Source organism: Amphiprion ocellaris, chromosome 8 (genome assembly GCF_022539595.1).
Source record: "Amphiprion ocellaris isolate individual 3 ecotype Okinawa chromosome 8, ASM2253959v1, whole genome shotgun sequence".
Classification (NCBI taxonomy): domain Eukaryota; kingdom Metazoa; phylum Chordata; class Actinopteri; family Pomacentridae; genus Amphiprion; species Amphiprion ocellaris.
The window spans coordinates 28683388-28700427 of NC_072773.1; the positions used below are offsets into that span (position 1 = coordinate 28683388).

General features: G+C 39.5%; 2 protein-coding genes across 3 annotated transcripts; both read left to right on the forward strand.

Annotated features, from left to right (window-relative positions):
- The first annotated feature begins 265 nt into the window (after window positions 1-265).
- On the forward strand, window positions 266-11199 carry apeh (acylaminoacyl-peptide hydrolase). Of its 2 annotated transcripts, XM_023278947.3 has the most exons (23): window positions 266-372; window positions 862-991; window positions 1202-1328; window positions 1457-1544; window positions 2019-2094; window positions 2203-2294; window positions 2908-2982; window positions 3103-3240; window positions 3367-3458; window positions 3570-3610; window positions 4248-4369; window positions 4591-4651; window positions 4749-4846; window positions 5014-5065; window positions 5192-5280; window positions 5371-5509; window positions 8109-8192; window positions 8705-8785; window positions 9344-9432; window positions 9788-9978; window positions 10340-10442; window positions 10532-10638; window positions 10751-11199. In XM_023278947.3, the coding sequence occupies exons 1-23, from the start codon at window positions 361-363 to the stop codon at window positions 10854-10856; spliced, it is 2193 nt and encodes a 730-aa protein (XP_023134715.1). In that variant the 5' UTR covers window positions 266-360; the 3' UTR covers window positions 10857-11199. The 2 variants fall into 2 exon arrangements, with proteins under 2 accessions (XP_023134715.1, XP_023134714.1); XM_023278946.3 differs by lacking the exon at window positions 266-372 and having other exon boundaries at window positions 624-991.
- A 153-nt stretch (window positions 11200-11352) lies between these two features.
- tlr9 (toll-like receptor 9) lies at window positions 11353-16263 on the forward strand. Its single transcript, XM_023278948.3, has 3 exons — window positions 11353-11849; window positions 12149-15121; window positions 15234-16263. Exons 1-3 carry the CDS (start codon window positions 11847-11849, stop codon window positions 15438-15440), a joined length of 3183 nt encoding a protein of 1060 aa, XP_023134716.2. The 5' UTR covers window positions 11353-11846; the 3' UTR covers window positions 15441-16263.
- The last annotated feature ends 777 nt before the right edge of the window (window positions 16264-17040 follow it).

Below are 17040 nucleotides of genomic sequence, written 5' to 3' on the forward strand. Positions count from 1 at the left end.
GGGCGTTGAAAGCTCAGTTATTAGTTGCCGGGTGTTACGGGGCCGACTTGGCTTCATAATAAAAGCATCAGCGTTGCAATTACGAGTTAAATTGTCTATTTGGTTTGTGCTCAAGGTTTCCTGGCATATGTTGTCGATTGATGCTATTTATTTCTCTTCGACATTAATTCAATTCTAAATTCTGACGTTTCAGATAATTCCGCGACTGTCTATGAAAGATTTTATTTTGGTAGCAAGTGGCAATAGGAAACGGTAAGTAGTGTGACGGTTATTTTTCAGCTACCTTTATAGTGAAAGGACTCTCCATTGTGCTGGCAACGGCTTTATATTTGCAGACGAGCGACACACACCGTCCCTGTCATGGAGACACAGGTAAGATTAAACTTAGCTGACTCATGGTACTAAATGTTTGCTTCTGTCTCAGCAGTGTACAGTTCAAAACATACATTCTGTATGCGCAAATGTGTAGTCTCCGACAATTATGCTGTCACATTTTTTTAGTATTAACTGAGTTAACCAGCTTTAAGTCAAGCTAGCAAACGGACACTGGTTCGGGTGTTTGCTACCAGCTGCCGCAGGAACTTCCTGGTCACATATAACAAATTCAGCTAGTAGTGCTAGCGACAAACTACCTCGTTCACTCTTTTGCTTGTTTTTCCCCCCTACAGCTATAGCTTTCTATCTTGGTTTGCAAATTAGGCTAATAGTGTTGATCAGCTGACTTCTGTTTTCCTGTGTCAACTGCACAAAGTTTGTATGGTCGGCTAGCTGCTTTGCTAGGAAATGAATAGGACATTGTTAGCTGCTAAACAGTTCGTTTCACTGAGGCGCTGTGCGAGTCATTCTGCTGCGTGTCGTCAGGTGATGACCAACCCGGAGGAAATAGCCAAACTCTACAGAGAGCTCAGCCTCTTCCCCTCCCTGAGCAGAGCAGACGTGGGACCAGTTATTACCTCTCAGTATGGAGGCAAATACAGCAACATCTACACAGGTAGAGACAATCTGTGCCACAGTAAGATGTCCAGATTTCCAAATGGTCACTAATAGTCTTATTTTATTTTACCTTTGCTTTATACCCTAATATTATGTGTTGTCTTATTGTTTACTCCTTGCTGCTGTAACAACTTGATTTCCCTCCAGGGATTAATAAAGTCATCTAAGTCTAAAATATTGACAAAAGCTGGTATATGTTATTTTGCAGAGTGGAGCCAGCGTGATCTGGAGAGGAATGAGAATGTCAAGTTTTGCAGACAGTACATTGTATTCCACGATGACAAGTCGGTGGTTTACTCTGGAGCCTCAGGAAACTGCACTGAAATCAAAGGAGAGTACGTAAACAGTTTGCTTATTTATCTGGATGCGAGTTAAACTGTGTAACTGCTCCCAATTCTGCCAGAATGGCAGCTCTTATCTTGTCTCATCTCAAAGGCCTTCTCTCATTTGTTTCTCCTGCCAGGGTGCTCAGTAAAGATTCTCCTTCTGGTGAAATGAAAGCAGTTGTCAGAGAATGCACAGTGAAAGGAGAGGACAAACAGTTTCTGGAGGTGTGTGGTCATCTGTCTGGCTCAGGCTCAGCATTGAATTTTGTGTCTACCCTGTTAGTTGTCATTGTTCCACTTTTTTGTTTTATTGCATCTTGTTCATGTTTCATATTCTACCTGTAGTCTCTTTTTTACGACCTCATGTGACTTTGCGAAGAGTTTTAGTAGAAGGCAACTGGAATTCTGCTATTCACCCCTGAATCACATGGCTCATGAACCATTAAATTTGAGGTGAGAGTGTAGTGTGTAGTCTGACTCCCTGTCAATCAGTTAGCTGAACAAGTTTCTTGGAAGAGAGATGAAATGTTTTCAATAACCCATTAAAAAAAATAATAAAATCCCAGTTGCCTTGTACTGAACCTTTTAGAATTAACGTGACCTACATGACTAAGAATGTACACAGACTTATGTGACTTTGAATTTTAAACTAGAAATCTTTAACTTCACTTTTTTTCTGACCTCTTTGTGACCCTTCAGATCTGGAGCAAAAACATCAAGATGAAGAGCATCAATCTAACAGCCTTAAAGAAGCATGGAAAAGTCTATGAAGATGGTGAGTTGTTAGAATCTTAAATTAAGGCTTTTTTTAAAAAAATAAGTTTAATTAAAATGTTTCTTCTGCATGTGCTGGTTTTAATCACATTGTGTTTTGCATCTGTAGATCAGTTTGGCTGCCTGGTTTGGTCTCACTCTGAGACCCACCTTTTGTATGTGGCAGAGAGAAAAAGACCCAAGGCAGAATCTTTCTTCCAGGTCTGTCTGCAAAACTGGTTTTGATGTTCAATCGGCACCAGGTCTTATCAAGTAGAAACCTTCTGTACTGCTCTCTATACTGTATAGTCTTTAAAGCATGCTACTTCTCCTTACTGTCAATTAATCTGATTTGTCTTTCATATTCTACCTAGCATAGCAAAGTTTTTAGGGAAATAAAAGAAACATTTATTGACTTGTTTCACAGTGGTGGGGAAATTGTTAGCTACTCCTTGGTTCTCTTAAAATGGAAAAGAAAGCTTGAAAAATGTGCTGGAATATGCAAAAATGCCTCCATGGTGAACAAATGGCCTCTTCAGATTTACACTAAACATACTTGCTAGCTAAATCAGATGTATCTCAAATGCCATTGAAAGAATCAATCTGCTCAGTCTCAGAAACATTGCAAACTGTTAGTCAGTATTTTCCATTTCTTTTCAAAAGCAAAATACCTGAATAACACAGATTATAATGGTTCCATGGAAGCAGTGAAACATGATCATTGCCTTGTCTGTCATTTAGTGCTGATTCATTATAAACAGATTAATTATTGTAATAAAAAGCAATTATTTGCAGGTATGAACACATTTTTCTGTTTACCATTTTCACTTTGTAGACTGAGTCCCCAGAGTTGTCTAGTATTGGAGATGAAGAGGACACCATGAGAGTGGAGAAGAAGGAGACTGTAAAAGTGAATGCATTTAATGTTCATGAAACGTAAAACATTTTCACTGTTCAAGGGTTTACATCAACAGTCTTTAGTGATCCCCTCGTGTTTAAATTGTAGTGTCTTTCCTTGTTACTCCTGCAGGGGGAGCAGTTCGTCTTCCATGAGGACTGGGGCGAGGCTTTGGTTAGTAAGAGCTGTCCAGTGCTTTGTGTTTTGGACATCGAGGGTGACAACGTCTCTGTGTTGGAAGGAGTGCCGGACGATATCTCACCTGGACAGGTTGGTACAACAGTTTGTGCAGTGACAGATGGTTTACTTCTAATCTTTGTGCACTTCTAGTGTACTCATACTCCTTTGTGCTTGCTCTGCCTTGATCTTGCTGTCACTGTATTTCTGTCACTGCAGGCATTTTGGGCACCAGGTGACACAGGTGTGGTCTTTGTCGGCTGGTGGCATGAGCCTTTCAGGCTTGGTCTCAAGTACTGCCCCAACAGGAGGTAACTACATTTACATTAATCAGAGAAAAGTGAGAATGTACAACTGGATGTTATGAAATGTCCTCATAGGCTAATATTGCAAGTCATACGTGTTTCCATTTTCTCTGTCAGGTCATCTTTGTTCTATGTGGATCTTACTGGTGGAAAATGTGGTAAGTGAGAATGTGATCTTTCTATCTTGTAGGCCTATAGTACTTATTTAACAAACAAAATCCAGGTAAGTTGAGTGAAGTCAGTATCCATCCTGCTCAGAGGCTTTTCACACCAAACCTTATACACTGTAAAGTTTGATCAAATTTCACATAATGGAATTGTCCTTAATTAATTTTGTGTTTGAAGCCCACCTGAGAAGATCTGCACGAATTACCACACCATTCAAAACAAAGTTCACAGTCTCAGCAACTCAGTACCTGAGTTAGCAATTTTATACAGATTCTCCTTATTTACCAAATGATTTCTAGTAAAGGTGTATGATTTGGAGAAAATATCTAATTGCAATTTTTTGTGACAGATAGTACAATCTTATTTGCAATGTAATTTTCTACAATCAAGCTGCAGTTCAGTATTCACTGTGCAGTACATTTCACATGTGATGGGGCATTATCACATGAGATACAATCCAAAAGTGTAACTGTCACTCAAGGAGGACATCTAGCATGTGTAAAACCATTGACACAACAGTTTAACATAAATTGCAGCCTTTGCTGATATTTCAACCCTAGTATCTAGCAAAATGGGCAGAGCTATGTAAGATTGCTGATGTACATATATGTTTGTTGTGCCCATCAGAGCAACTGTCATCAGGCACCAGTGCAGTGTGCTCTCCCAGGCTGAGCCCCGACCAGTGTCGAATTGTCTACCTGGAATGTTCAGTCTATGGACCACACATGCAGTGCAGCAGACTCTGTATGGTAAGGCAGAATGGAGTCTATTTTCAACATGGAACACATTTATATTCCCTTCTGTACAAAGTGTGCAGTGTATTTGCTGGAAAAAACTATGTTAGAGTCAATGTTTCTTCACACAATGCAATCTGATCTGCTGGCATGTAATTTGTTGAAACAGATTAATTCATGAGTCAGTAAATACACTTTGATTGGCTTTGGTCTTTTCTTGCATATTTTATTTCTAGTATGACTGGTATACTAAGAAGACCTCCGTGGTGGTAGATGTTGTGAAGCGGCCTGGGGAGGGTGAGGAATACTCAGTAGTTGTTAGAGTGTATCTTTATCGCTGTAGATAAAACTGTTCATTAACGACTGCATCTGTGTGTATCGCTGTGGCTTACAGATGGATTTACTGGCATCTACAGTTCTCAGTTGTCTCCTCAATGCTGGTCAGCTGACAGTCAGCGTATTATTGTTGCCTGTCCTCAGCGCAGCCGCAAGGTATCTTCAACTTCTGGGAAATGGCTTGTTTTTAAGAGAAAAATTTTATATTTTTTTAAGATAAATTTACATTTTGCACATAAAGATGCAATTAGACAGAGAATCCTGCAGTCGCTCTTTACTTGGAAAATAATAGCTGTTATAGTGTTCTGTTTTTGGTTTCATAGGATCTCTTGATGGTGGATATAGGCACAGGAAGCATCACCTCTCTGACTTCAAGTGAGTCACTGCATATACTTAGGTTCTTTACTGGTGTTCTTTTTTAATAACTGATTTGTTCAATGACCACTTAAATGTGTTTATTTCAACTGGTGTCTAATGATTTTCTTTGTTTTCGTATTACAGAGTCTGACGTTGGTAACTGGTGTTTGCTGAACATAGAGAGAGACCTGATGGTGGTCAACTGCTCCTCTCCCAACTGCCCTCCGAGTCTGGTAGAATCAATGTTTTTATTAAGGCAGCGCATTTCCTTTTTCATATATGGTATATAGGTCACTTACAGCAGCGTCATTTCTTGTGTCCAGAGGGTGGGCTTCCTTCCAGGCAGAGATTCCCAAGAGGAAGTGGTCTGGGTTACTTTGGAAGACTCTCAGACTTTGCCAGATATCGACTGGCAGATTTTGACTTTCACCCCTCCCCCAGAGCAAGACAACAGTCAATACCGTAAGACGAAAAATCTCTTTTTTTCTTCTATCTAAATATGAGTCATAGATGAAGGTCTTACAATACATAGTTTTACCCTATCTCTCGCTGTCCATTAACACATAATTTATTGGAAAAACACAATAAAACTTAAAATAATAATGCCAGATGTAGTCAGCCAGACAAGCATTGTAGATGAGTGCTTGCATAGAAAATTTGTTAGCACAGTGTTATGTGGTACAAAACACAAGCCGACCATCAGCCAACAAAGCCACATAGGTGTAGGGAGAAGAACACAAGCAATGGGGTTCCCAGAGAATAGGCCGTTTGAGATGAGCCAAACTTGTGCAATTTAGTCACTGGCAGTCACCACACAATGCACGCTGGTTCAGTTTTGTCTGACTTAATCCCAATTTATGCTGATGTAATGCAAACCCAGGCAAGGACAACACTGTGAGATCAAGGCGACTGCAGTTTTTGGGACCACCGCCGTCCGGTGGTCTCTGGAGGATGGAGTCCCAGGTATTAGAGGGTGTAGACCCCCTCATCCCGGTTCATGGAGCAGCTCGCCCGCTTCCTGATCTTGATGGCCTCCTTAATCCATCGTTTATTCTTGTTGGTCTCTGATGTTACAATCCTCCCCCCGTCCCAGTCCGTGATATGATTATTTCTTTTGCAGTGATCCGTGATGGCTGATTTTTTGTTTTCTTGTTCGGCTTTTTCTTTTTGTGTTCTTGTGAGTCGTCCGATTGTTTCCTTTTTGCATTCTGTCTGGTGTTCTTTTCGTCTTGTGTTGAATGTTCTGCCTGTTTCTCCAATGTATGTTTTCTTGCAAGATTTGTATGTAATTTCATAAATGATGTTGCATTTCTTGTCCGGTTCTATTTTGTCTTTGGGATGGACTAATAGCTGCCGGAGTTTTGTATGTGGTTTTACTGCTGTATCGATGTTGTGTTTTTTCATCATGCACTGTATGGGTTCTGTTATCCCACGGATATATGGGATCGTGATTATGTCTTTGTTTTTATTGTCCAGTTGTTGTGTGCGTTTTGTTTGTGTTTCCTTTTGTTTTTTAATTTGTTTTTAGTTGTTGTTTTCCTTTGTTTATGGCCCATGTCAGGTATTGGCAGTGTATGAGTGCGTTCCTGATGTGTTTTTCCTCCTCCTGTCTGTTTTTATCATCTGTTATGATGCTGGTCCGTTCATAAAGTGTTCTAACTACTGATAGTTTGTAAGCTGTGGGATGTTCTGATGTCCAGAGGAGGTACTGGTCTGTGTGCGTAGGTTTCCTGTAAACTGTGATCTTAATGCCGTCGTCTTCTCTGTGGTGTATGTTTAAGTCCAAAGTTTTGTTTTGTTTTGTTTTGTTTGTTTTGTTTGAGTATTTCGTATGTGTTCCTATCCTGTAGCATGTTGGTTAGCTGTTGTTCGTATGTGTCTGTGTCCATGATGACTGTGGTTCGTCCTTTGTCGGCCGGTAGGATGGTGATGCTGTTGTCCTGTTTGAGTGATTTTATTGCTTTTGTTTCTTGCTTGGTGATGTTGCTGTGCGGAAGTTTTGCCGATTTTAAAATGCCTGCTATTGCGTTTCGGAGTTCCAATTTGTGTCCCTGATCCTGTAATTTCTGGCATGCTAATTCTGTTGCTAGTATGAATTCTTCGTGTGGTATTGTGGTGGGTGTGATGGCAAAATTGAGGCCTCTTGTCAAAATTGTTTGTTCGTATTCCGTGAGGGTGCGTTGTGATAAGCTTCGTACCCATTTGTTATTGAATTGTGTGTGTGTGTGTTTGTTTCTGTTTTTTCTTTCTCTTAGTTTGCTCAGTTTTTGGATGTGGCGATTTTTCGTTGTAATGAATTCTTCTTCGTGTGTGCGTTTTAAATGTGAGCTTATTTCTTTGTGTATGTCTGGCTCCGAAGTGAGGCGTTCTTTGAGTTCGTTTGAATAATCCTGTATAAGTGTGTTGATTTTTTTCCAGTTTATTCACCGTAGTCCTTATCCTCTCTCTGATGAGAGCCTTCTTTGCTTTGTTTATTATGTTTTCTGCATTTTTTGTTGGGATGGGGTTCCTGATGTTGAGGCTTTTCAGTGTTATGTCCTTGTCTCTGCATCAGAGATTGAATGTAAGATGGTTTCTGTGGCGTGCTCGCTCCTTTTCCAGCTTTTCCAAACGGCAGAATATTATGACACAGTCTTTATCCAGTCTTCCTCGTAATATTTGGATGATGTTCATTTTTGTCGTTGACTATCATAGGATAATGTTATTTCTTTTACACCAACAAATCAAAGATAAGATGGTTTTACCTTAGCTGACATGTTTCAACTGCAACTGCAGTCTTCTTCACAGCGTCATCTGACGTGTCTTTTTTATCAGGTGGCCGGTCTGTCAGAATCTGTCAGACCAGTCACGCAGTTGCAGTATTTGCACAAAATAATAATGCATGACATAAATGTGGTAAAATGCCAGACACTACTGAGGTTTGTTTACAGTAGAAACGGTAAAAGACTTGACAGTAGAGTGGTCCTGAAGTGATTGTCTTGTTTTAATAATAATTTTAAGAATACATGATAAGCAGCACATGTAATCATAATGGGACTAACACATTTTTACTGTATTCCAGCGGGCCTTGATTTTGAAGCTTTGCTGATCAAACCAAAAGAGGTTAAGGATGAAGTGAAGCTGCCTCTTATTGTCACACCTCATGGTTGGTTAACCTGCTTTCCTTTCATGTGCAAACAAAATGAACTATTAGATGTGTTATGTAATTGTTGCATTGGCTGAATTGAGTATCCTGAAAAAGTAACGTTAAAAATGTTCTTTATTAAAAAACAGTATACTTGGATTTGGAAGTAAAAAAAACAACAACTGTGTTATTAATCCATGCTGGATTTATTTTTAGGATTGAATCTGTGTTGGGATTTGATTCTGTTCAGTCAAGAGCTACTGCTGATAAGATTGGCATTGCAGACAGTGGTTGCTATGACAATAGTGCCCTTCGTGGTGAAATGTTTAATCATATTCTAAAACCCAAAAGTGATCTTTAGTAACATAGCTCATAATCCTGTTAGTTTACTACTATGTCTGAAATATTTTAATTCTATTCTACATGCAGATTACTTCTTAGCAATTATGCCTGACAGGACTGTGATCCCAGAGACAATAGTCTCTAATACAAACTGTCAATCTGTATTACACATGATTTATTTCTGTCATTAGGTGGTCCTCACTCAGTGATTGTAGCTGAGTGGCTTCTGTCCTCCGCCGTGCTGTGCAGGATGGGCTTTGCTATATTACTGGGTGAGCAGATATGAGAACGTGAAGTGCTGTTTCTGTATCTGTATATGCGAAACTTGCTGAGAGGCAAATCATCCGTTGATAGTTGTTTTCTCTGTATGAAAGGGAGTTTGTTTACTGTGATTTGGTGTGTCTGGTTGAAAATTTAAGCAGCTGTACTTGCTGTTCCATGGCCTCTAGTATGTGTAGTTTCATCTATCTGCAATATTTCTCCATGTTTTTGAATCTATATATGTATATTTTAGTAGTTTATTTAGGAACATTCTAGCTGTCCAGTAAATCTGAAGTGTGTTAGTGACAACTGAACAGAAACATTCTCATGGCTTTGCTGCTTAGGCCACAGACTGCATGCATGACTGGTTCTCATTTCTTGATGGTGTTGCTTCAGTTGGAACAGGGTTTTAACCAGCACCTTGGTTTCAGGCTCGCTTGCATGCTAACTTTGAGGTTACTTCCAAGAATTTGTGTTTATCTGTTTAAGAATACATCATAGTATCAACCACTGATCTTATTCCGTATTAATTTTACTATTTTTTAATAGTGTTTACTTTCTACTTTTAGTGAACTATCGTGGTTCACTTGGGTATGGCCAGGACAGTGTCCTCTCATTACCGGGCAATGCTGGCATACAGGATGTGAAAGATGTTCAAGTAAGAACAAAACCACCAACGTTGACAAAACCAAAATGGCTGTTTAAAACTATGATTGTCGTGTTTTTCAAGTCATGGCAATAGTTAACTCTGAAAATATATTATGCTCATACACATATAAATGACTTCCAGTGTTGCTTTATCTTTATCTCTGTCTATACTGTTGATTTTCTAGCATTAGTGAACGCTAGTTGCCATACTTTCTTTTTAAATCATGCCTTCTAACAGCAGTAGTTTTACTTTATTTCTTCCTGTGTTCTTCTCACTCCACTGACTTCTAATTTCCTAGTCTCTGTGTATCTTCTTCCAGTGTTGTTTTGTTTTATTTTTTTCTTCATGATTTTCTTCCCACCAGTTTGCTGTTGAAAGTGTTCTGAAAAGTGGTGGGTTCGACGTGCAGAAAGTGGCAGTTGCTGGAGGCTCCCATGGGGGTTTCCTGGCCTGTCATCTGATTGGCCAGTACCCAGGGTTTTACAAAGCCTGTGTAGCACGCAACCCTGTCGTCAATTTCGCCTCTATGATTGGCAGCACAGACATCCCGGACTGGTAGGTTTTGGACTTGTGCCCACATTTTGTTACTCATTTAGCGACCGTGTTGGTAGGGCTGGGTGATATGGCCGAAAAATGTATTCTTGCTTTATCTTCTCTCCATATAAACTAAAGACAAAACACATCAAAGGTAGGCCTTGTTTACTCTGTGCAAAAGCAGAAATTTGGAATATTAGAAATAATCTGATGTATCACCTAGCTGATACCATGCGTCATTGCCACCTGATTGGAGGGAAGTATTCAACAGTGCACACAAGTACTAGAGGAACAAAGGAGAAGGGCCATACATGTGATATTTTCCTTAATCTTCCTCTTGATGTTTCACTATGATTTTTTTTTTTTTTTTTTTTTTTTGCAGGTGCATGGTTGAAGCTGGCTACAACTACAGCACAGACTGTCTACCTGACCCTGCTGTTTGGGAACAAATGTTGAACAAGTCCCCTATTAAGCATGTCACGCAGGTATAGCTGTGATTGTCTCCTGAGAGTGTGCATGCGGCTTCATCGGATTTGTTTCACAGTGCAGTGATCCAAGGTTGTCTCTCATCTAGGTTCAGACACCAGTACTGCTTACCTTAGGAGAGGATGATAAACGTGTTCCGAACAAGCAAGGAATTGAATATTACAGAGCTCTGAAAGCAAAGAATGTCCCAGTTCGGTAAGCAGCCTCCTGAGAATCATGTTTTATTGGTTGGGTCAGATATGCACTGCACAAGAGTGTATTTTGTTGTTCATTTCTGACCTGTAATGCTCTGATGCGTGTTGCTTAGGTTGCTGTGGTACCCAGGCAACAACCACTCTCTCTCCAAGGTGGACGCTGAATCAGATGGCTTCATGAACATCGCTCTGTGGATAATTCAACACTTGAGTCAGTGATGATAAATTTCAGACCAATACATGCTCATGTGTTAATGCTGTTGCTGCCAGGTAAACACACTGCTCTATAAGGGATATTATGTTCCTGTTTTGACAACGAAATGAAGTCCAATTTAAGCCAAAGCAATGAAAGTGCTTCACAAACCTCATGTAACTGTACTTTTCTTATAATCTTTTTGTGAGTATGCCGGTGATTGCCACAATTATATTCAGTACATCGATGGAGAAACAATGGTTTTAACACAGCACTTGAGTAAAAACAGTTTTAAATTCAGCTGACAATTTATCGATGCTGTTACTTTTTACAGTCTTCACATGCAGAAAATAAAGGGCTTTTCGGTGAGCTAGTTTTGATTGTGTAATATGTTATATATTAACCAAACAATATAAATTTCATAATCATTTTTTTTCTCTGCTAAAGGTTACTGTTTGTTTTTTTTTTTTTTTAAATCAATGTGTTTTTGACCTTATGATACAGTGCACTTAATAAACAGATTGTGAAAATACTAGCGTGGGATAAATCTTTACAGACACGGCCTTGTGTTCAGATTAGAAATGATTCTATAGGCAGGTGGTGAAGTGGTATATTTTTTTCCTTTTCTTAAGAAGTTAATCAGGAAGTCCTCCAACTGTGTCCACTGATGGGTGAAGTACCTGTGGCTTTCAGTTTATTCAATCTGTGGAAAGGAAAGCATTGCGAACATTGACTCATAATGTATTCTATGGTGATTGTCACTGTTTGTAAAGTTGTTGTTTTTTAGGTCACTTAAGGTAGCGTCTGCCTCTGATGTCCCTCATGAATTTGGATTACATCACATGGCTTGTATCAGGCTGCTGTGTGAAGACCACATGCTTTCACTTCTGCATAAATGGATCCCGTTTCTTGTCACTACACAAGCTTTTGCCTGCGCACTCTCCACCTGGATTAAAGACTGATTAAAGATTTTTCTGCCTCCTGACGTGAAGTTTAAGATTCATGTGCCACCTGCGATGGTAAGTTAGATAACATTATATTCTACTATTAGAAATGAACCACATTTTTCTGTGAGAAAACTGAATTTACACTATTGTCAGATTGTACGCATATGAAAGGCTTACTGATTTCAAAACATCAAAAGTGATTGTGTTATGAGTTTTGTGAAGCTGCTTGAAACGTTATGCTGCATAAGACAATACTGACTGAATGTTGATCATAATGCTGGATGTTGTGCAAATCCGCTAACCTGCTCAAGTGACATTTTCTGAGCCATTCACAAGCAACTGTATTGAATATAGTTCCTTTATTTTTTCAGGCTTTTGTGAAAAACATCCTCATTCTTTGTCAGCTTCTTCAGTTAGTGAGGAGCATAAATATCCAATATTTCCCATGTGACGCTGATGAGAATGCCACTGCAGTCGACTGCCATGACAGACCACTCAGGCATGTCCCTAACATCAAGAATACATCTGTAGTGTCACTCGATTTGAGTCGGACTAAGATACGATATGTGAGAGAGGATGCTTTTGCGGGTGTTCCAAATCTTGACACTCTGAAAATAATGGGCAATTGTCTACCAGGCAGACTGAGAGACCCTGAAGACCACACATGCAAAGTGAAGATCGAGGCTGGTGCTTTCAAGAGCCTGTTAAAGCTTCAATATCTGTATCTGTCAGGAAACAGCCTTACCTCCATACCATGGTTACCTGAAAGCTTGAAGGTTCTTGATCTACAGTATAATTGCATCTTCCGTATTACTGAGCCTTTAAGAACCCCACATCTTGAAGTGCTCTTCCTCACCAAGAACTGCTTTTATGCAAACCTATGCAACCAGTCCTTCGAGATCAGTCTGACTGTTTTCAGCGGCCTCCCTAAACTCAAAAACCTTACATTAGGGTATAATAATTTGACAGCTGTCCCTAAAGGGCTGCCACCCTCACTGGAGAGCCTGGATTTAAGAGAGAACACAATCACGGAGGTCTTAGAAGGGGCATTTGCTAACCTGACTGCCCTCAGGTATTTGAATTTGGAGTGGAACTGCCAGCGGTGTGACCATGCAGCGAGGCCCTGCTTTCCTTGCCCAAATAATCTCCCATTACACCTCCACCCAAATGCATTCTATGCTGAGAACAGCTCCATCACCTACCTAAGCTTGAGGGGAAATTCTCTGAAAACATTTCCTGAAGGCCTATTCAGACCGTTGAAGAGTTTAGAGAGATTGGACCTCTCTGACAACCTCCTGGCATATGCAATACGAAATGGCACCTTCTTTGGAGAGCTAAAGGGCCTCAACTGGATTAGTCTTATCTATAACTATGAACCACTGAGGACGTTTCCGGAACTGATCCTCTCCCCACATATTAGTAATATATCTGGACTACGATATCTTCTCCTGAGTGGTAACTTTTTCCACACACTTTCAAAAAAAAGCTTTGAAGTTCTGTCCAAACTTCCAAACCTTGGAAAGCTAGAACTGAGAATGAACTTCATTAATACTTGTAACATGACATCTCTGAAACAGTTACCATCTCTCATAAATATTGACCTGTCCCAAAACATGCTTAGTTTCCTTCCATGCTGCTCGAGTTTGTCATCTGATACAGTTGGACTGGAAAGCTGCCAGAATCATAAGTTGTCTACAGATAATTTTCGTGACCAACCCGCTATATTAAAAGATAGAGAACTCACATCTGGAGTGGATATCTGGGAATCCAAACATTCTAACGTGCTGGAAATATTTGAGGATGATGCGTCACAAATTCCATCGCTGTGGGACTTCAAAAATCATTTTTGCCATCACGAGCTGACATTTGACTTGTCTCAAAATGACATTCTGTCTCTAAGCAAAAATGTGTTTTTAGGCATGGAAAATGCAGTTTGTTTAGATCTTTCCTTCAATTATATGAGCCAGGCACTGAAGAAAGGTTTGTTTAATAGCATGAGAAAGTTAGTGTTTCTGAATTTGGCATATAACAGGCTTGATTTTTATTATAAAGAAGCTTTCAGTGAACTTAAATCCACTCTGAAGGTTTTAGATGTTAGCAACAATGAATTTCATTTCAAAATGAGGGGTATGGGCCACCGTTTTGAGTTCCTTCAACATCTGACTAACTTGAAAGTTTTAAGTCTGGCAAACAATGGCATTGGGATGCGAATTGATCAAACCCTGATTAGCAGATCTCTAAACTACCTCTACTTTAATGGAAATCACCTTGACATCATGTGGGAGTCTGACAACAACAGGTACACTCATTTCTTCCAAAATCTGACAAACCTCACTTTCCTGGACATATCTAGCAATGGTCTTAAATCCGTCGCACGAGAAGTGCTGTGTAACCTCCCAAGAAGCCTTAAGACCCTCAGCATCAGCAACAACTTGCTGAACTATTTCCCATGGCAAAATGTCTCAGCACTCAGTGATTTACAGCACCTGAACCTGAGCCAAAACTATCTCTTTCATTTGCCTCATGCAGCTGTAGAATTTGGAGACAAGTTTTCTATCTTGGACCTCAGTCACAATCGCCTTAGTTCTATTCCTGAGGATTTTTTCAGTAAGGCAAAGTTCCTGAGACATCTGTATCTCAGTCACAACCAGATCAAAGAGTTGAACCATCAGCATCTCCCTGCCCCCTTTCAGAAAGGAAGCGCCCTTCAGAAACTCACCCTCCATGCCAACCCCTTTAAATGTGACTGTAATTCGTCCTGGTTTGCTGACTTCTTGCGAACTACTTCGGTGCAGATTCCTTATCTGATGACACACGTACACTGTGAATACCCAGAGTCTCAACAAGGCCAGAGTATACTCTCCATGGACCAGCGATCCTGCCAGGACATATATGGTGGCTTGGCCTTCCTCGTCTGCTCCTTCTTGGCTGTGGGTTTCACTGTTCTTCCTCTACTGAAGCACCTCTATGGCTGGGATATGTGGTATTCCTTGCAGGTGCTCTGGGCAGGACACAAAGGCTACTCCCAGCTGGCTGGTCGGGATTCACATTATCAATACAATGCTTTTGTGGTGTTTGACACCAGTAACCAAGCTGTGAGGGACTGGGTTTACAATGAGTTAACTGTCAATCTGGAGAACTCGGGCCACAAGAGGTTTTGTCTCTGCTTGGAAGAAAGGGACTGGATTCCTGGACTTTCATGTATTGACAATCTACATCACGCCGTCCACAGCAGTGTGAAGACAGTGTTTGTGTTGTCCAGGAGTATTAACGGAAGTGAGACAGTGAATGGTGTCATCCGCCAGGCTTTCTTCATGGTTCAGCAGAGGCTTCTGGATGAGAAGGTGAGTAAATTTTACTTTCATGCGGGCTTTGTGGATTTCATTGCTACCCCCGCAGAGATGTTGCTATGTTAATGTTCATAATCCCAAATTATCTCTAATTCTACATCAAAAGGTGGATGCGGCCGTGCTGGTTCTTTTGGATGAGATGTTTCCCAAACTGAAGTACCTTCAGCTGAGGAAGAGGTTGTGCAGGAAATCTGTGCTGTCCTGGCCGAGAAACCCAAGGGCCCAACTTCTTTTCTGGAATCGAATGAGAATGGCATTGTCATCAGATAACCTTAAATTTTATGACAACAACATGAGTGAAAGTTTTATTTAACCTCCTTTTAACCAAAAAAAGTCTTCCCTCTCCCCATTACCTGTTTTCAGCAACCTTCCAATTGATGTCCCTTGCATAAGGTGAGATGATGCCACAAACATAAGGGTATTTGACTGGTAATATCATTGTGGAAGTATATATTTTTAAAAGTTAAAACCTTCCTTTGTATATTTTACTTTTCAGAATTGTGTTCTGTTGTTACATCTGGCAGTTAGGTTTTTCAAGGGTGTTATTAATGTAAATTTGTATTTTAGAATTTGATGTTATGACTTCTTTCCAAGCTTAAAGTGAGATAAGGATATATATTTTGTCTTTTTATTAAGCAAATCTTTGTCTGAAGGGTATTTTACCATCCTGGGCTGCAAAGCTAATCAAAAGACTAATACCAGACAATGCAAATAAACATTACTTGATATCACTTCAATAACTTCACTTCCTATATTTTAAGGGAGTAGCTAAGGCAGTCTACCTGCAAGACACCCCCACCACAATCTGAAAATTTCACTTCTCTTTGGTCAGATGTCGAGGGAAATGAAACTAGTGATTATTTTGTAACAAGTTACAGATCACAAACAACTTCACTACCCACATCTATTCAAAGGAAAAAAAGTCACCTGTGATTTCTCAGAAAGTTTAAGAAGAAAACTTTGACAGGCAAGTTGCTTATAATATGGCAGTAAATACTTCTGGAAACTACTGACAGGAAAATGTGACTGAAACATACTGTAGGTGACAGGATTCCAAAAATGTAGATTGAAAGTAACGGAACAGATTGGAATAAAGCAGTGCCGCTTGATGTATACTGCTTTCATTATCTATTTTAGCCTGTGGGCTGCAATCCCAGTTTCATTTTTGCCTCATGATCTGCACTGTAAAAGGGAAAAAAAAAGGTCAAATGACTGGCAACAGATGTCAGACAAAAAACCCCCACATAACTACGGTAAAACACTGTAATCTTTATAAAGTGCAAAAACAATAGATGTACATACACATTTATTGTATTTTACAGAGTTGTTATCTTGCTGATTTTTCAAACTTATTGAGAATAGCCACCTCCAAAAGACCTTATGATAGACCTTAAATTTCTGCAGTGAAACAGTTTTATTATTAAATAATTATAATCAAGAACCTTAAATAAAGTGTAAACACATGCTCAAGACATGTTAAAATAGGTATTTTGGATGACAAATATGTTTTTCATTCAGGTGAAAATAGTATCAGGCATTTATTCACAAATAAATCTGCAGACTAAACTAAAAAAAAGGAGGCCTTTCTGTGTATCCTCACCTCCTTAGGTCACAGTTTTATGCTCTTACAAACATTGATACATTATGTTGGATGTATTTAAAACAAACAAGCAAAAAAAAAAAAAAAACTTTTCTTAATTTGTATCCAGAATAGCAGAGACTGGATGTAAAAGTACACGTGAATGTGAAACTATTAAGGTTTATTTTAAAATTACTGTGAAGCATATTAAATTGATAGCATGGGTATAAACCACCCTGTGAAAAGGTACATATTTAATTACAGACCAGCTTTGTCATTTTACTTAAATTTGTATGTAATTTTAGAAAGCAGAAAAAATACAGTATAAGTAATG

Bases quoted from the DNA above. Each gene is read 5' to 3' on its own strand.
- tlr9 (XM_023278948.3), top strand. The intron at 15,122-15,233 runs GTGAGTAAATTT...CTACATCAAAAG, and splicing joins AGAGGCTTCTGGATGAGAAG to GTGGATGCGGCCGTGCTGGT.
- apeh (XM_023278946.3), top strand. From the start codon at position 784: ATGAATAGGACATTGTTAGCTGCTAAACAGTTCGTTTCACTGAGGCGC. The intron at 3,241-3,366 runs GTTGGTACAACA...CTGTCACTGCAG, and splicing joins ACGATATCTCACCTGGACAG to GCATTTTGGGCACCAGGTGA. The intron at 3,459-3,569 runs GTAACTACATTT...TTTCTCTGTCAG, and splicing joins AAGTACTGCCCCAACAGGAG to GTCATCTTTGTTCTATGTGG.